Source organism: Nothoprocta perdicaria, unplaced genomic scaffold (genome assembly GCF_003342845.1).
Source record: "Nothoprocta perdicaria isolate Ctin4 unplaced genomic scaffold, notPer1 scaffold_50, whole genome shotgun sequence".
Lineage (NCBI taxonomy): Eukaryota > Metazoa > Chordata > Aves > Tinamiformes > Tinamidae > Nothoprocta > Nothoprocta perdicaria.
In genome coordinates, this window is record NW_020455755.1 from 663,514 (window position 1) to 683,981 (window position 20,468).

General features: G+C 47.1%; 1 protein-coding gene across 1 annotated transcript in view; it reads right to left on the minus strand.

The window, feature by feature from the left end:
• Positions 1 to 19,856, minus strand: part of NLK (nemo like kinase) — a 34,249-nt gene extending 14,393 nt beyond the window's left edge. The window contains exons 1-3 of the mRNA XM_026047846.1: positions 19,346 to 19,856; positions 1,591 to 1,720; positions 164 to 219 (exon numbers count right to left, since the gene is read on the minus strand). Of these exons, the coding sequence (XP_025903631.1) occupies positions 164 to 219; positions 1,591 to 1,720; positions 19,346 to 19,797 (638 nt within the window). The 5' untranslated portion in view covers positions 19,798 to 19,856. The remainder of the gene's footprint in view (positions 1 to 163; positions 220 to 1,590; positions 1,721 to 19,345) is intronic.
• Between the last annotated feature and the right edge of the window lie 612 nt (positions 19,857 to 20,468).

Genomic DNA, 20,468 nt, shown 5'->3' on the forward strand with positions numbered 1-20,468 from the left:
GAGTTCTGGCCAGGGCAGCTCTGCTCGGCGGCCACAACTGCTGGGACACGGGCTCAGGGTCTGCAGTTCTGTTACACAGATTCCACCAACTAGTTAAGAGTGTCTAAGCTAATGATAATCGCACCTACCTCAGTTGGGATGCTCTAATTAATAGTTAGGATACATTTCTTCAAAATAGTCAATGTGTGGAGGCTGGAGTATGTCGAGGGCAGAGAGCACCTAGGAAATACCATACAAGATCAAGACACACCCCAAAGACAGACAAATCTTTTAGAAAGATAATCAGGCTGCAGTTGTATTTTAGAGCTTCATTTTATTCTAGCCCACTATACATGAGCACTTCATAGCCCACCAAATCAGATGATGTTCTGTTTTCTTTTTTTTTAATTCAACATTTTCCCAAATCTTCAAGTACTGGCTTAAAAGCATAAATCTATCTACTCAATAAAATTGTTTTACTTCAGATATAAACAGATTTAATCATAAAATATTTGGAAGAAGTAATTCTAACAGAGAAATGTATAAGTAAAAGACTTTATATTTTGTTCTGCCTTCAACAAGGAAATCTGAAGCAAAAACACAAAGTTATTCACATTCTGAATGAGAATCGCAGTTGCTTAAACTCTCTGCAGAGCAAAAACTTAGAAAAGCAGCAGCAGAGAATTCACACTTCTTCACAGGAAAAAATAAGACCTTGATGACACCCTTTTAGATCCTGTCCTAGGAATATTTACAACACTTGGGAAACGGACACACGCCAGCATTATCAGTCTCCACTTCTGACTTTACAGAGAAGTTTTTATTTAATTTTCGTCCTCACTCAAGCTGGTGCCCATAGGGCCGTTCCTGCGAGGCAGCTTCAGATGACAGGTGAAAGGGAATGTTGCCCCGGAACCGGCGTGCCGAGGACGGGGCGCGCACGGAGGCGGCAGGGCGCGATCGCTGGGGCGCGCGGCGGCGAGCGCGGCTCCCGCGCAGGCACCGAGCTCCGAGCTCGCCGCGCCAGCGCACGGGCGTCCCGGGGCGCCCAGCCCTGCGCTCCAGCGGGAGCCCTCAGCGCCTCCACAGCTGCACTGTGCAGCACTTGCTCCAGCTTCTTCATTCGCACAGACGCAGTCATCTGAGTCAGCTCAGATCATTTCTGAACAGTTTAACTGAACGGAGCAGGTTTTACCTTGGGCAGATTTGGGAGTGTTTGCACAACCCTCTGCCAGAAGGAAGGCGGCAGCTCCAACAAAGGGGAGCGGGAGGTGCAGGGAAAAAGAGCTTGGAAGCAGGAGCGTCTCCAGCCGCCACAGACTGAAGTTTATCTAAAGCCTGAAACAAGACAGTGTGGGGCGCACTGCCTATGTATCTGTACCACTTTGGAAATGAAATAGGAGCACCCTTAGATTCTTTAGTCAAGTATTTAATTGTTCACATTGTTTGCAATAGTAATGTTGGACCTTCCAGGAAATCTGTTACCTGTAAAATTAAAAAGCTTCTAAAGCAACTTACACATTCTGTATCTTAAATGAAAAAAATAATTCTTGCACCACATCTAGCACTACTTTACAGTTAGGCTTTACTAAATATTTCAAAATTACTTACATTGTCATGCTTAAAAAAACACAACATCTTCAACTCTCGGAAGACCCTTTTACAAGAGACCAAATTTTGGAAGACGTTGGGCATCTTTTTGAGTGCAACTCTCTTTCCATCTCGCGGATCTGTTACTGACCTATAGAATAAAAGATTCAGAACATCACATACTACTGTTAGACAACTTTTCTGCATCAGAGAGAAAATTTAAGAGGTTTGATCATTCTCAGCATAGAGTCAAAGCAACGTGCAGTCATTCGCAGGGAAACCAGCAGCTCGGGACGCTCTGCTGCCATCCCCGCCGGGCACATTCACACCCCCAGGCACCCTTGGGAGCTCTGCCCGGGCTGGGCACACACACACACATTCTGTCAGCAAAGACGCAGCCCGGCCCTAACTAACCCCAGCTCAAAGCGGGATCAACAGCTTAAGCCATGGAGCCTGCGCGACCACAAACATTTTCTTCATCTCCTTATTAAGGAGGTCAAAAGACCTTAAGAGTAAAACATTTCTTCACAATTACAGTTCACAGAGTTGATTTTATTGGATCTGCTGCTTTCTTCTTCCTTCCTAAAGGGCCAAAAAGTTTAATAACTCGGTCTGGCAGGACTGAGGCGATGCAGTGCTCTTACCTGAGCTATCACTGAGCACCGCTCAGTCTGGAGAAATTGCACCACACGGTACCTAAGCCTGCATGAATGTAGAAGAGGTTCTAGCTGTCTCCCCCCCAAAGAGTTTATGGGATGCAGCTATCATAGCTCAGGAAGTATAAGGTGCTTTATTATGCCAAGAATTTTAACTTAATTAGATTCTGAAAATAGACCTTTATAAAAAGAATCAAAAAACTAGAGCAAGGAGTTGCTGGTCCCTCAATTCCCAGCCATGGCTTCTGAGGCACCGCTTCTCAAATTCCACCACAGAACAGGGATCTGGATCCCCAGGCATGAAAACATCTGCCTTCTTCCTTCCCTCAGAAATTTTTAGTGCGATAACCAAAGTCACGCTCTTTTGAGCGCTATTCAGTCACCATGTAAGACTCCACATCCAACTATGCACCCTGATGACTAACTGGTCTTTAGAGTTGCTGGCGGTCCCATCTACCGTGGCACTGCCACGCAGACGACCCTGAAGGCTGCTGCTTTTGACGTTCTCAATATCTAAGCAGGGCATTAGGCAACTGCCTCCCGAGCACCACGTCTGTCACCAAAGATAAAACCCCAGACCCCCAGGCTGCTGCTGCTGCTGCTGCTGGCAGTGCCTGGGACACCAGGGAGAGCTGCCCAGCACGGCCCCTCCTGCCGCTAACCGCCCCGTCGGTGACATGTTAAATCTATGCTATATCTATGCTGTATCTACGCTATATCTATGCTATATTTACGTGTTATATAGTCATGTTATACTTAATATGGGCTAACAGCCAGTTCACTCTGATCGTGTGGAAAATAAAACACTCTAACCTGGAAAGAAAAGCTGAGTTTATCACACTGCTTTGGAAAAGCTGATGATTCCTGGCAATTCAAAAGATATATATTCTCTGTTCAGTAACAAAATCATGATGTTGCATTAAGAAAAACAAAACAAAATAGCCCCACTTGGACACTCAGGCTGCACCCACAGCCCTCAGCTGCTACTGTGAGTACAGCCACAACAGAGGTTACCAGTGAGTCAGTCAGGAAAGAATAACCCATCCCGCACGTGTTAACAACCAAGCAGCACATCACACATTGAATCTGAATTATCCGTGACATTCTAGATATTTTTGATATAATAAAATTTCATAAACGGATCAGGCACGCAACCCGATTCCCATCTGGAGGGAGAAGAAACTGAAAATGGGCTTGAACAGCACACAGTCAACAGGCCATTAGAGAACCATGGCCGAGGGACTCACAGAGTGAGGCTGCTCCCAACAGCCACAGCTCAGGCACATTTCCTCTGGGAAACTTCCGATCTGCCTTTTTTCCAAATCACACAAGTATAAATATTGCTCCAGTGTTTGACAAGAAGAATTATACAATATATAACCAGATCGAGCAATAACACACATGGTTTCCAAGTTTGCCTTGCATCTCGTTAATGCTTTGAGGTAAAACTCGCAAAGTAGCATTTCACGCTATTATTCATGCAAGGACCAGTCATGCCTGTAGCCGGTAACAATCTAACTCTAATGAACGTGAATGGCGCGCAGTAATTTCACGGCATGTTGAGTTTGTTCTCTCTCGACGCGGGGCAGCAGCTGCTGTGGCTCAGCACCAACAGCTCCGAGCACAGACAAGCGCTCTGGCCCCTACACAGGAATGCTCTCACTGCACGGCTCCCGCCCGGCCAGGCAGCCTCATGGGCTCACGGGCTGGGACGGCACTGAGACGGCTCCGGCACTGCCGTGTCACTGAGTCATTGAAATCACGACTCGTTACCATGGCTGAATTGAATATGAACAGCAAAGAGTTAAAGCTGTTGTGCACCTGTTGTTCTCAGGCTCCAGAAAATCCCACAAAAAAAACCTGTAGAACTCAGTGTCCACATTCAGTTACTCTGTGTTTTAAGGAAAATACTGAAAGACAGTATTAATCATCCTTAAATACAAATACTTAAGTACTTACACACATCTGAGTGTAGAGCAGAGGCTCTCACAACATTTATCTGATCTAGTTAGAAATCCCATTTTGCAGATTTTCCTTGGATTATTCTTACGAAGAGAAAAGCGAGAATTAACTTGTCAGCGTGAAAGCCCAACGCGAGTGTTCACCGAGCCCTGGCGGCTCAGGGCCCTGGAGATGCCGCTCCAACCGCGAACACAGATCCCACGCTGCAAACACCAGTTTACAGGGCAGCAACAAAGACATTTAAGCTGCAATTTCAAAACATCACTTCTACCAGGAAGTATTAAGCCATACTTTATTAAAAATGGCCATATATTTGAGAATATTCAAACAGGACCATATTGTGAATATTCTGTAGGCTCAGGAAGTAACACGTAGCCTGATGTTCCTCGGGACGCAGACGCTGTTCATGACGATAAAAGGTGGTTGTTTTGCTGCTCAGCGCAGACCCGTCCGTCACCCACGAGGGCAGGGGAGGGAACTGGAGGCCATGTGAGCACCGCCCGCGGGTCCCTGCGCTCACTCTGTCGGGCACCTCTGCTCTTTGATCCTCTTCTTTGAAAACACTGCAGTGTTTCTTTCAGAAACACTGACAGATCAGTTCCTTAAGAAGACTACAAGACAACATAATTAACATGCTACAAGTAGGTATTCTCAGCACGTGATTCAATTGCCTCCATTTACCTTACCGAGCAACGCCAGAAACCCCAGGACACTGCAGTCCTTGTGCACCTGTACAGTGAAAGCCCATGGAGGAAGGCGCTCCAGAGCGCCGGGCCCTTGCAAGGTGCCGTCCTCCCGGGGGCTCTTCGAGGTCCCGGCTTCCTCTGGGGCAGGACTGAACACGAGGCAGTAGATTCTATGGGTAACTTCAGGAGGAGTCTGAAAACACCTGGCTTCCCCCAAAGGAGCTTTCAAGGGAAAGGGTTAAGCAGCTTGCTCTCCGTGCTGCACTTCAAAGGTAGCTTTATTCACATCTTGCTCAGCTGCCAAGCGCAGACCTCTCCAGAGCTCCCTTTCCACTGTAGATGTCCTAAAAAGCCTTTTAATGCTGCCTTCTAATCACACCCTCAAGCATGTGCGCCATTATCACTTATTCTTTCAAAATCAGAGCTAAAAGCAAAACTGATTACTGCAAGAAATCTGTCTCCTTGAACAGGAATTGATTCAGTGTATCTCACTTAAAAGAAAGGACAGAAAATTAAAGGGAAACTGTTATGGTTAATATCTTTAAAAATGTTTAATTTGTCTTCCCTCATGGAAGCTTAAAATCCAAACTGCTTTCCAAATCAAATTTATTTCCTCATTTACACAAATTTTTCTGGCCATGCTTGAGGCCCTTTTATATACTTCCCAACTGCCTACACGAGCCACAGTTTGAGTAAGCTATTACATGACATAGGACATTTATTCCGATTATTCTTCCATTCCTTAAAAGCAATTCCCTTTTTTGCCAGGTAGTAGCACAGCTCCGCAAGGCCCAGGATGCCGATGAAAACGATCCCATCTCATGACGAGCACAGATCTCTGCTTTTTCTGTACCTGCTCTGAAGAACGGCGCTGCTGGCGCCGGTGGCGGCCGCCCGAGCGCTGCCTGGCCGGGCCCTGGCCTGGCGTGTACAAAGCTGGGCACAAACAGCTCCTTCCTAGCAGCACTTACAGGGATTACAGCACCCAGTACCTATCAGCTGCTGCCCTTCCACCCCTGCTGCCAGGAAGCAGCGAGCACCGACCCTCGGAGCGGGAACCTTCTGAGCAGCAAACACAGCAACAGGTTTAATAGGAGCAACAGAAGAAATCATCCCTGTCCAAACAGCGCAGACCCGTCCGCGCTGTAGGTGAGCTTAACCTTGACCTTCAGTGGCTCTGCACATAGTATTTAGCTGCACAGTCAGGCTAGAACATCTGTTTATTTGTCCCATACCTGAAAACTGGAAGAAGTGCAGGAAAGCTGTGGAATTTACACAAGAGAAAAATGTAACTACTGCAATTAGGCACAGGGATTGTTTTGGGTCTTCCTTACAGGGGCAAATCTATATCAATGCAAACATTTTTTCCCTCAATAACATTACATTGAAAAAGTCCTTTTCTTTTTATCTTTTCCACAACAATGACAAAAATATAGAGTAGTTTAAAATAGTAGAGCAATTGCCTGGAAACTGTATTTCTTCCTTATTTTTCTGTTTCAAACCTGGATTGTTACGAACAAAATAAACTCACAACCTACACAGCAGTTTCAGTTTCAGAGCCTTATCTAAAGCAGCACTGGAGTCAGAGGTGCAGGGCTCCTGTCTAACCTCAGCCTTGTCTAGCAGCTTTGCTGCTATATTTAGCTTTAAATGAGCTCCACGAACTGACCTGAAAATCCTAATAGCTGTTCCTCTATTCCAAGCCGGCCAACGCTGCGTAAATCACCACTGTGAGGGCAACTGCCCACGGCCTGGGACATCCTAAGGTAAAATACCGACCTGTGGAATAAATCCCTTGGAATTAAAGCAACGGCTCTGAAAAACAAGCACCCAAACAGAGAGGCTCCTACCCCAAAGCTTACACAGTAATTGCTATGAAATAAGATCTATTTTACTGGGTCATATCACAGGCGACAAAACTCCCGGGGAACGACTGGGGCAGCGAGGGTTTATCCGGGGAGCGTGCGACCTGCCAGACACCCGCCAGCGCCCACCACGCTGCGGGACACGGGGGACGGGAGGCTGCGACTCCTGCCCAGCCCGAGCGGGCCGAGGCCGCTGCTGCTCCAACGCCGCCCGATCCCGCTGGGAACATCATCCCGCCTCCCCACGCGGCCGGCGGGCGCGTGACTCGCCAGGAAAGCTGCATATCATGGCCACCTTCAATAACGTCGCTGGCAAATTAAAAGCTGCTTTCCATTTCCCCATTAGGAAGCTGCTTTAGCTGCTAGACAGCACTTTGAATCAGCCACTTGAATTAATTCAGCTGATCCATGACAAAATAGATTTTTAAAGTTCTACTGACAAGCAAAAATGTCTCATTACATTCCCCGTTAGAACAAGTGTGTCTGAAGAGCACTGGCAGCCAGGCGGCTCGCTGGACGCCAGGCCCTGACCCAGGCTCTCCTACACAGCACAGCCTGAACCCTCCAGAGAAATAAAGCAGCTCTGAATTTCACACCCTGGAGTGTGGGTGTGAAATTATGTGAATATTTACTTCCCCAAGAGCATTCAAGAAAACATTAGCAAGTTGGGACACTGCCACATGGATGTGGACGGGGGCTGGCGGCCACCACCATGCTGTGAAATGGCACCTGAACCACCACCAGAGGAAAAACAGGAAAATAATCCATTGGATTAGGTCAAAATGGAGAAAGGAAGAGGAGATAAGCAAAGGAGGAGGTTTCCCTATTTTTCCAAGGATTTAAATTGACAATAATGGTGATGCCGGCAGTTCCCTCCCCAGCAACTGAAATCAGATGCAGCACAAGGTAGACACTCGTGATTAGTCACTGTGCTTATTTCAGCACATTATTTTTCTTGCTTCAACACTGTGTGCCAGCAATTTTGCTCTAATTTCCATAAGCTGAGCTATAAGAAAGCATAAAGAATTTTAGAAAAGTATCTTTAATCACTTTTATTTTCATTCATCTCTGAAAGCGCATTCAGGAACACCCTGCTTGTGCTTGTTCAGACATCACTCTCACAACATGTACTTTTGCAGGCAGCTTTTATGACCCGACTTTAAAAAATCATCCCACAGAAGTTCCCTTAAATGGGAACGTTGCAGTGTGTCACCCACCTCCGGAGCAGGGTGCCAAGCGTGCAAGGCCAGCTCTTCTCAGGGCACTCAGTCCTGCAGCGGCACCGCGGGGACGGGCAGCTCCAACGGTGCGCAGGGCGGCCCGGGTTGGAAGCCGGGACCCGACAGGATCCACAGCCCCCTCGGATGCCCCTTTCTGCACCATTAGCCTCGGCTCAAGCCAGTTGCAACAACTGCTGAAGTCTGAGCGCGTTTGGAAGCCAAGTCCCCAGAGCAGCTTAACCTCAGTAACCTTGCGCAGCGCTGCATTTGTCTCTATCCATTTTATGCATATCATATGTCTCTCCAACGATTTATTTGATCCACGTCCCTTCAGTCAGTCAGAATAACAAAAAGGATAGCTTTGCACCATCAACATACCCACGAGCTATAAATCAGCATCAAGGAGAAGGTCTCGTCTAGAGGATTTCAAAGGCACAAGGGGAAGGATATGGAGATTAGGAGATTCAGAAAATTCTCTTCCTTATTTTATCTAAAAGTGCTAGCCTAGGAATTTATGAAATTAAGAAAGACAGATTGCAAGCAGTCTGGAAATAACTTCTCTTCCTTCTTCCGTAAAGCCAACCTGCAAGATAATCTGCCTCCACGTCAGAGATTTGAAGCAACTGAGCCAGCAAGAATGTTGCAGAAACACCCAGAAAAAAAATTATATTGCTATGAAGATAACAGGGAGAAGGGAAAGTCAATGCCTCAGAAAAACAAAACAAACAAAAAAGCTAATTTAGATCAAGGCCAGTGACTGCTGGGCCATTAGTTCATCAGCAACCTCCGGTTTTTGCTCCAGCCAAGCAGAGATCCTCGTGCCTCAAACTACCTTGTGCTTTGGAATGAGGAAAACTAAGAGCACTGACTGGTGGTGCCCCAATAATGAGGAAAACCATTACTGTAAACCTTGGAGGCAGTCTAGGATTAAACCTTGCATTCCACCACGCCAAAGTAACACAGAAACTAAAACACCAACTGCTCTGAGGAGCATTATCTTATAGCTTTAAAAACATATGTGACTGTGAAAGTGACTGGGCAGAAAAAAACACAAGTTCTAGGGTCCAAGTATTCCTACTACCCAGTCATATTTTAATTTCCACAAATTTCCAGCGAGAGTTCTTCCAGCGAAATAACAGAAGACGGTCAATCAGAATAAATATCCTATCAAATAATTCTGCTAGCATTGGTCTGGTACTATAAGCTTCGTCTGAAACAGCATAAAAATTTCATTCACTCATACATGCTCTCAAGTTTTTACAGGAAAAAACTACCACAGGAAATTAAAGATACTACCAGGACACGCTAATTCTGTTGCTGCCGTCATGATTAAAGCTCAAGCTCTTACTGAGCACTTTTAAACACTGTACGTGGCAGAGCTCCAAAGTCAACGGTAGTCATGAAAGCTATTTAATATCCAGGCTGACATAAGTCTACCTTTATTCATCCATCACTCACTCATAACAAAAGTAAAAAGATATAGTTTGAATGAAGTCCAGATTGCTCCAGCTTTCTGACTTTAAAGCTACATGTCAGTACAAAGAGAAATCAAGTCTTTATTTAAAATAATGAGACTTGTATGAATATTTATATTTGTTCAGTTGCTTGCAAGCTCCTTAAAGCTTGTATTCTGGTGTATCAAATAGCAATGGATTGTTGGAAAAAAGCAGTAATCACCTTACGGACTTTGTCAAGTCTCCCAGTACTTACATCAAGGTGTATGCACTCAAGTATTTCAGTATCGCTCCATCAAGTTGCATGCGCACCCACATGAAATAACTGAGTTAAGTTGAAATTATTATTTTTTCTGTGATTTCAGCAGCTCCCAACTGGCTATTTACAGCAGAATTACAGAACCCTAAAAGCCAGAGACCGTGCTGACAATCTAAGCATTCCAGGACAGCAGCAAACTGCTACAACATATTTCCACTATGGAGAGCCCTCAGGATCCCAATGCATTGATATCCCGGCACTTGTGGACACACACGAGCCGAGGGGTGCAGCGCAGGCCCCCGAGCTCTGGGCTCCCAGGGGCTGGGCCACGAGCACCTCCCGGCCGCCGCAGCCCCGTCCCACTCGCTCCTCGGGAGCCGAGCGCTCAGGGCACGCGGGAGCGCGTCGGCACCGGCCTCTGCACCGAAACACCCACCTGGGCTCTGTCGAGCTGGCAAGCTGCCGCCTGCAAGCTCAGCGCTCACCATCTCCAGGAGACTCAGCACGTGAGGCAGCACGAGGCAAACTGGCTAAATTAACCGGCGTGTCCCATATGAAAAGCAATCTGCTAACATATGTTACCTGGTACATTAGCAGAGGGGACTAAAGAAAGCGTCAAGGATGTCGCCAGGCCCTGCACGGGCTTGCGGGACACGCACGGAAGGGCGCAGGGCCCTCTGTAAAGCAGGGGACAGTGTCACTGCCAGGCGGCTCCGTGCGGGCACCAGCTCTGGAAGGGGCTCCGGAGGGGCTCCTCTATCTTCTGTCTTTAGCCCTCGTATCTAATCACTATTGGCTGTACTTGAACCCGCTGTTGATCAGCTACATCTCAGACAAAACACACCACTACACCTGGAAATAAGAAAAAAGGGTGGAAGGGAGGAAAAGGAACTGCCGGAACAAAGTAGGGGGAAAAATATCTTTTTGAACAGATATGTTACCATTATTATTTTTAAAATGCTTGGCTGACTGTTGCAGCATTATTTTTATAAGCGCTCTGCATTTAGGCAGCAGATAAGTGCTATGATTTGTACTACCTACAGCCACTGCCCCAATCACTACCATTCCCATTCACTACCACTTGCACTCACTTTTTTGCTTGTTGCTACTTATTACAGTTAAATATTATTATCAATAAATAAATGCAGTAGCCACAAAGCCTTGTCCTTTAAATACACGTTTGTACCACCTGTCATAAGCGACTTTCAGATAAATATCTACCACCTCACTCAGGGGTCCACTTTACAAAATGTCTGTAATAGTTGGTTTGGCTCCCAGCAAAGCAGAGCCTACGGCCTCTACTCCGTGCTGGACTTCAGGTTCTGACGCTGAGCCTTTGTCTGCACCTACTGCACGGGAGAGAGCTGAGCATGCCCACGTTAGGCAGCCTAAAGCGCTGGTCCTGGGCTTACAAACCCATCTGCAGTAACCCAGTGCAGAGGAGGAACCTGTCACCTGGGAGGAACCCGATCGCTGACAGACACCAGACACAGCTTTTGTCCCGGCCAGTGGGACAGTTGAGGGCAGCGGCCTCCCCTGCCTCCTGCACACAGCCCTGTCCCTCACCCCACCCTCGTGCCAAGCCCTCCTCCCACACACACCACCTTCCTGCCCATCTCGGGGACCCACGTCACCAGAAACTCTGATTTCCAGCAGCTGGTGGCACGGGAGGGGATTTGCACAACTCTGAACCTAAGAGTTTACATTAACGCTTTGGAGTCCAATTACTACTTTAGTCCCTGCAAACACAAGCTACTTTTTGGAAAACACGGACTATAATTTGTTTACAGAAAGTGATTATAACACTTTAAACATTTAATGCTAAACACTATAGAACATGGCCCTTGACTATAGTTGTTACAAACTCTATTACAGAAATTGGAACTGGCCTTAATACCAGGCACATTACATTTTAGAGGTTCAAAAAAAAAAACAAAGTTTTCAGATACATTACTGCTGTAATAATATTTGTAACTTAATCTTTAGGCAAGTGCTTATTCTTAAATTCTCCAGGTTACAGAGGAAATTGCAGTAACTGAGCCTAGTTTCTTTATACTGGATTCTTTGGTCTAGAAACGAATGGGTTTTGAGCAGACTCCCTAGATGCTGATGTGAACGGAGATCCTACCTTCCACATTACCTCCCAAATTCCAGAAGAGTTTTGAAATCTAAGCTGCCCACTTATTTCTGATCTTCTCAGTGTCTGTTCTAAGGACTTCTATTTTATATCGAGTTAAACAAAGCAGCCAGTTCTGTTCTTAGAAGAATCTTCGGTTAAAAAATGAGTACAGAAACCAGACAGAAATCCAAACAGCGCAAACGTGTGGACCCAACAAGAGTAGTTTCAAACAATGCAGGAGAAAAGCTAATTTACTGTTTGCTTCCACTGGAATCCAATCTGGTCCTGTCAGGACAGCCCCACAAGCCACCCTGCAGCCCAAGTGCTGCTCCATGAAGGGCTTTTCCCCTTTGTCTTGAAACATGATTTTTCCCCCACTATTTTTATAGCTAAGCACAATCAAACTAACACTACAGAGAGAGTTAGAGTTTGAAATTGATTTTGCATCTGTACATTTAAAGCACTAAGTCCTTGTCAGCTATTTTTGTTGTTTATAAACTGCCGAGTTCCATTAAATCCACTTTGAGAGGTTTAAGCAACAACCCCTCCCTGACCTGCTTTAAGAGGGCTATGAAGAGGTTATTAGACTAGCCTAAACACTGTGAAAACTCAAAATGCAGCCAAGTTACACAATTACTAGAAGCTTTGCAGCAAACCCTCCCCAACATTCAGGCGGTATCGGAGGCCCCAGTGTGAACACAGGGGCCCTGGCGCGCTTCGTGCCGCCGCCGGTGCCCCCGTTGCCGCCTCGGGACGCGGCGCAGGGCTGGAAACGGGCGCAGGTTTGTTGAGGAGCCCGCAACCCGGCATCCTCAACATGCTGCCACACACTGCACTGTGCTGTTCATTCCAACCAACCTGAACCACAATTATAAGTCGAGCTCGAGTAACGAAAACTCGGCTGTGAGCAGCCTGGGAGCTCTCTTGGCGGCACACGCAGCTAAGCGCAGGTTGCCGCTCCGGCTCTGCCTACAAGCACCGCGGACAAGCAGGGCCTCAGGTGCTGCCCCGAGCACGGAGCAGACGGGCCCGCTTGCATACGGGAGCCTGCAGAAATAATTTCACCTAAAATCCAATATTATTCCTCCAAACTCCTCTTTGCATCTCAGTCTCATTCATCTATGTTTCATTTTGCAGAATAAAACTACTTTTCAATTATTGAATTTGTTAATATTTGAACCATTATCCTTTACAGAAAAAAGTTTTAAATATTGCATTTAAAAATATAAATAACAATTAACAAATTACTATTCCTTAATAAACACAAATCCAGTTTCAGTAAGCTCTGTATAACATCAAGTTAACTTTAACTTTCCTCTCGCAGAAAGCTGAATTTGCCCGGTACATATTGCTTCATACTAGGAGATAGAAGTGGGTTAAATAGGTAGATTAAAGAGAAGGAGATGTAAATAGAACCATTACAAGTAACCAAAACCCTCCTCCAACACATCCCAAAGGCTTCCCCTGCTTCACCTCCCCTCCCCGAAGCAATTTTCCTTTTCACACCCTTCATTCCCTAGACATGGAGCAGTCGTTTCCCGCCACCGGGAGAGCAGCCTGCGGAGCCACCCGCGAACACGGGACCCTTTGCTGCCGCCTGGGACCCTTCGCTGCGCTGGGACGGAGGCCGGTGACACGCAGCCCCTGCCTGGGCCGCCAGAGACACCACCAGGGAACACGCGGCTTCAGCGCTCCGGGAACGAAGGGAAAAGCACACGGAGAGGAAGACGGTCTGCAGCGCGTCCTCGGCAAAACCCAAGATTAGGCGCAGATCCCGTTACAAGCCCATCAGCTGCAACTTCTGCAGAGTTCCCAGAAAATAACGCATAGCGAGTGCAGCATGACCTAACTGCACCGTGCAGTGTCAGCCCGCGGCTGCTCGCGGATACGCCAAGCCCCGGGATTTGCAGGTGAATACATCTGCACTCACCTGGGAAATGCCGACCTCCTCATCCTCACAAGGAACCCATTTATTCAGAATGATCCTACCCCAACTTTGAGGAAAAAAGTCATCCACATGCCTTCATTCTGGCATCCTCTCACAGCACCATAAGCAAGCTAGGATGTTACTTAGGCACTATTTCACTTACTCCCAAGACAGCAAGTCATAGGTATTTCACTTAATCGACACTGCTGGGAAACAGTCTTTTAGTGTTAACAGATTCTGTGCATGTGTGTAGCCTGAAAAAAAAAAAGTAAAATTTCAAAATATAGCATTTAAAAAAAAAAGAGAATAAGGGACATGTTCCACTATATTTTTTAACAAATAAATAAAAATATTTAAAAGGCAGATTCCAATTTATACAAAGCAATATTTTAAAAAATACTGACACACCAGCTACTCATCTGTAAATCCTGATGCTACACGGGAATGTGAACCACAAAACACTGCTCTGTCCCTGCCCTCTGCCAGTACTGCTGCTTTTGCCTTAGGCATCCTTGTGGTTTTCTCCAAGACATAACTGCATCAAAATGACTTAATATCTCATTTAGGAAGACCCTGCTTATCTGTAGCAGGTGCCCCAGATGACACGAAGTTATATCTCAAAAGTGGGAGCACCACAAAGGTAAGAAAGTTTTGAAAACGAGAGAACTTTTCCCATCTGAAAAGGCTCCATCCGCAGCCCGTTCGGGACATCCAGGGGATCAAGCAGAGCTGTTCAGGTTGTTCACACACAAACCCATCTACAGAAGACAGGAAATTATTGTCACATTTATGTCAGTCATGGCTTCTAATGGAAAATGTTTGCATATTGAGGCTAGAAAGAGCTAGACAGTGGTACTTATTCTAACTAGAAGTTTCCAGTTTAAGCAGACAAAGCAAATACATTGTTTGAATGGAACAATTTCATGTTCACCTACATGACTGAAGATTATCAGCCATGCTAAATATAAAAGTTAATATAGACAATCAAGTATTTTTAATACATTTTATACTATTTCTTAGCTTTTAATTTATTAACCTCAAAGTTTTGCAGCCCATTAGTGAAAGTAAATCTTAATATACCAAATATAAGACACCAATATGTTGTATTTGAGTTATCCTCTTGATTAGCACTGTTGTCACATCTTAGTCAGCTCTAACAATAGTACTTTAAAAAGCTCTTTGGATTTGTCTTGGATTTGTTTGGTTTGAATGTTTTGCAGGGATCTTGTCTGCAGATAACATTATTGGCACGGATTACTATTTGCAGAGCCTCTTTATCCCGTTCTGGGTGGATATTCTGCTCCATCTACCAGAGCGATCACTTCCCGCTTACTGCTCTGCACTCACGTCACTCTGAAGCACAATGAAAATCCCAGGGGAAACTTTTGACTTCTTTTGTATTTTTTTAAATCAATACCAAAAAAAGGTCATGATAGATTATTGAAAAATGGCAGATGAAATAGTTTAAAGCAAAACAAACAAGCGTCCACCTAAATGCTTATTAACACAAAATATTTTCCACTCCCATCATTTTCTGACAGGACTAGTCTGTTAATAAGAGGGGAAAAAGGAACAGCCATTAAATTACTTTCTTCTCTAGGACGTAAGTTGTAAAGGGTCACAAGAAGATCATGATACATACAGCTTCAGACTGAAAAAAAACCCCAAAATCTCTCATACAAACACATTAAAAATATTTTATAGAACTTTTTTTTAATAATTCAACTATTTCTGAAGGTGCCATGTTTCCCTGACTGGATTTATATATCTTGGGTTTGCATTAACCACACAAAACGTCAGCCTGGTTCCCATCAGTCCCTGGCCTCCAAAGGAGAGCCCATCTTGCAGTTACTGGCACGTTTTTGAAGCCTTCCATCGCCCCAAGAAACACTCGGGCAGCTTCACCCCAAAGGAGCGCCTGGAGGAGCAGCCAGGAGATTATTGCTTTACCCGAGGAACATATTTCCTGCTGTTGTGCTCAGTATCAGCACAGTGAGGCAAGCTACCTAAAATAGTTCCATGGGCCACACAATGATCAATTGTTTGCGATAATTCTTTCAGTTGTTATTTTAATGCTTTCAGCATTTACTTCAGGGATTTCAGGCTTCTGAGGCTAGGAGACAAATGCAACTTTTGATGAAATTGCTTCTGCTTTCAAAACACACAGCAGCCCACACATAATGTCCTACCTCAACCCCAACAGCCAAACTCCGTGGCATGTTATTCTGCTACCTGATTCTCCGAATAAAACGTATAGAAGCAGATGGATTGGAAGCCTCCCTGCCATGCAAAATGGTGCAAATCAGGACTTTGTTTCAAAGAGCTGCCCTCACATTCCCCACAGAGCTGTCTTGCAGCACGGTCTCTATCGAGGGCAGAAGCAGCGGGCTCCGTCGCGCAGCCTCGACGCCGGTGCCGGGCTGCAGGAGGCGGACACAGCCGCAGGCCCCGCACAGCTCGCGGAGCGCCGGGTGTCCCAGCCCGCACACGGGCCATGCTCCCTACCTGCCTCCGCAGCCGCTGCTCCCCTCGGCCAGCGCAGGAATCCTGCGCGGAAACGGCCTGGGCTCCTCTCCATCCTCCCTGCAGAGGGACAGCTCCTTCCCCATCATCACTCCTAAACTTTCGAACTGTGCGGGGTTCATTGTTCTTTTCTCAATTTCTATTTTTTATTTTATTTTGTAAGCAATCCCAGCAGATGGCAGTAGCAAATCCGGGAGCACTCCCGCAAAGGACAGCTCCTCTCTATTCTTAGAATATACATAAGACTTCGATCGAAATCACATACAGGTTTTGAAACAGAGAACACAAACAGAATCATCACTAAAAACAAAAATCTGGATCGCCCGCAATACTTCTAAAGATCGTGCTAACAGTGAACCGTTAAAGAGCAAACTGCTCCACTTTCCACAAATTGAGTAAACAACTTGTTTCTTGGTAATCTGCCAGGCTTGAGTTCCGCTGGGCCAACGTGCAGAGCCCACGAGAGGCCACCTGGACGTGTGTCCTGCGTGGGCAGCGCTCTGCCTCCCGCTTCCCACAGCGAGCAGCGGACCGGGGCGCCGCGTGGAAAAGCCGCCTGACCAGGCTGCTCCAGACACTCTCTGCCCCTTCCCCAGGGCGTTAAACCCAGTTCAGAGCCCACAGGTCGTGGAAGGCGGGAATGCGCCAGGAGAGCCGATTTACAAGGCAGCGGTGACCGGGTAAGCAGGGCTGCAGCGCGTGCACAGCGCGCAGGGGCGGCAGCACAAACCCGCCCGGGTAACCACCCTGAGGGCTCCGCGAGTGACAAACTGCAGCCGCGCGCGGGGGCAGCGGGACAGCCCCGAGCAGCGGCGAGGGCAGTGCTCGAGCGGCGCGGCCGGGCCCGCAGCCTCCGCCAGCCAGCGGCAGCCTGGGTGCAGGGCCGGCCACGTCTGCCCACGCAGCGCACGGAGAGCAACGAGGGCCAGGACGACTTGACCAAACACTTCATCTCTCTGTCCAGTAACATCCAGTCACCGCCAAGCTGCATACATGAACTTCCCAGTCATTTATTTGTGTCCCTACACTCTCAGAAAGGGATCTGGATAAGCAGGGTTGAACAGTCCTTGCTGACAATTACTTTAGTCCTTACTTTATTAGAAGTTTTATGTTGGGCTTGTACCAATGCACACATTTTTCAAGTCTAAGTTAACCTATAAATAATGGAATTAATGTTTATTTTCATTTCCATTATTTCCTACGGCTTAAATATAATCACATGGGCATTCTTGTATGCTTTCAATGGAATCTAACATTCAGTTTAGTTCTTGCTTACACGGATTCTTAAAATTCAATCTGCATTCATTGACTTACAAAAGTTAATATTAAACACTCAAAAGCCTAACACTTAATTCAAATATACGTGAGCAAAAGAGGAACTGATTCTTAACCAATTATGTTTTCAGTCTGTGTAGATTTACAATCGTACCAAAGAAGCGTTCATCTCCAAACTTCTGCTTTGACTTTTACCTCAGATGCTCCCCTTCTTGTTTTCATGCAGTTCTCCTGAGGTGAAGGCAGCGGTCACAAGTTTGCGAGCACCGTCCCGCTCGTGTGAACGGGGCTGTGCAACCCGGCCTCAGGGGCACGGGAACTTCTGGCACCGCTCTGCCTCCCCGGCAGCCTGCGGCTACACCAGCTCACTGCCACCCAGAGCATTTTTCCCTTTCTTCTCTGCATTCTTAATGACGATATATTTAAATACATAAGCTGCACCTTTTATTCTACTGAATATTACGAAAGCAGATCTCTCTTCACCTTTTCTTTTTTTCAAATAGAGTAAACAAACTTCTAGGATATACTGGTAAGCAGAATACTTGCACCAAATGATAACAGGGTCTATCTTACATAACAGCCCAAATTAAACCAATTAAGGGAATAACTATTTAAAATATACTGCACCATAACAAGAACACAGCAGCTCTAACAGTAAAACAGCACATTTCTGACTTTGAGAACTTGGCATGTAAATTAACTTCCTACACGTTCCAACTTCAGGAGCACAAGATCCGCTCTAACATTAGCCCGTGGCTAGCTCATGCCCTTTGTTCTGGCTTTAAAACATGATTTTATTACAAACACTGGTCTGATATGCTTTGAGTTACTAATTTTAAGGGCGGGGGAAGGAATAACACGTCTTGCTCTTCTTCAGCATGTACTGTAAGGCACTTCCCCACCGCTGCAGCTGGGCACATATTGCTTCTGTCTCAGCAAAATGAAATTATGGACAGCAAGCTCCTCAAGTAACACACCAAGTTCTATCACATAAATACTGTGCAAAGTTCTACGGTGACACATCACAGTTGCACACTTTTAACTTTGTCATACAGGAAGTGTGCTGCAATATGGTTGCTCTCAAAAACAAAAGTAAGGCATCCTTCACGTTTCTAATGAACGCCACAGAATGTAGGAGATTGGACAAGTTTTCTCTTAAGAATAAAAAAGGTCACGCTGGCTTTGCTTCAGTGATACTGAAGGATAATAATTAAAATACATTAAGGTGGGTCAATAAAAATATTACAAGGCATTCTTTTCTACTGACAAAAACACTGTGAAACAGTAGCTGTGGGAAAAGCAGCACTGTGGGCAGGACGAGAGCAAGGCAGCAGAAACATCTCCATGTAAATGAGGAGAGCAAAGTTCAGTATCGCTGTTTTAGGTGGCACGCACTGCCACAGGTCAAACACCCTCCCAGACAAAGATCTTGACACATGACGTACGCAAGGCGTTTTCATATGCTTTCTGCCTGTAACTCTTAAGACATATAATCTAATGCTCATCTGCTAACTTGAAACTTAAAGTATGGCTTAGCTATACAGAATACATCCTGATAAGATGTAGAGAAAACATGTAAACATGTTGCTTTTGTTTCAGAAAAAGAGGGACGTTGGGGCCTGTCAATAGGAGGCTGCTGCTCACCACTCTACACCGTGTTACGTCCACGGAAACAAGTGAAGCCAACTTTCTAACAACAGGCAAGAACCAGCAAAAAGCAAAAACCTGTAGTAAGCAACTTTCTCGTATGCTGAATCAAATGACAAAAACAGGAATGAATTATGATTTGGCAAAGAGTGAAAAGAATCGCTGGAGTTTCCGTCTACTCACCAGACAACGCCAAAGGCTCCGTATCCGATAGGCCTGTCCGGCTCAATGTCCAGTTGCTGCTGCGGGTGCTGTGAGTGCTGATGATGGTGCGCTTTGACCGCGGCGGCCGCCGCAGCCTGTACCTGAGCGGGGGCCGCGGCGGCCGGGCCGGGGGCCTGGCCCGGCGCCGGCGACGGGAAGTAGGGCTGCTGCTGGCCGGGGTTGAGCATGGCGGCGGCGGCGGCGGCCGCGGCGGCGGCGGCCGAGGAGGCGTGCTGCTGCACGGGGTGCACGGCGGCCGCCGAGCCGGGGTGCAGGTGGTGCTGCGGGTGGTGGTGGTGGTGCAGGTGGGGAGGAGGGAGGTGAGGAAGGTGGTGGTGGTGGTGGTGGTGGTGACCCGCCGCTGCCGCAGACGTACCGCCGTTGTAAGCCGCCATCATTTTTGCGTTGGCTGTTGTGCCACAAAGAGACATTCAAAAAAATGCCCTTTGACCGGATAACAAGTGGGTCAAGCTGTCATTTGGCCATAAAAAAAAAAAAAAAAAAAAAAAGAATGGAATTTGCTACACTTTAGAGGAAGTTTGGTTTCATCATACACGGCCCACCTTTAAAATCATTGAGCTCGGCTGGCCTTATCTCCTCATGAAGCCAAAAAATGTGCAGCACCTCTGGGTGCGCGTGAGGCAGCGTGCGTGAAACCCCTTCCCGCGGGAGTCCGGCGGCGGTCGGCTACTGGAAATCCATCCTTGGGCAACTGGGCCGCGTCGGGTCGCTCCGCACTGCCGGGGCTGGGGCGGGGAAGGAGGGCTCACTCCTTCCCTGGGGACGGCGGGCGCGGGGAGGCCGCCCTGGGGAACCCTGCGAGGCCGGGCCGCGCTACCCCTTCCATTCCCACATCCTCAGCCTGGTCTCGTGAGCGGGCCCGGCGAGCGCGGCCGCCTCTACATAGCTCCGCGCCGCCTGCACCTGCTCCCGCGGCGGCGCCCGCAGCGCCCGGCTCCCAACTTTTCCTGGAAGGCCTGAAACACACAGAGAAGCGCCGGGGCGCGTGAGGGGGCGCGGGCGGGCACAGAAAGGGAGAGCCGCGCGGCCGGGGGGGCAAACAGCCGCCCTCCCCCGGGCGGCGCGGGGGCAGGAGCGGCGA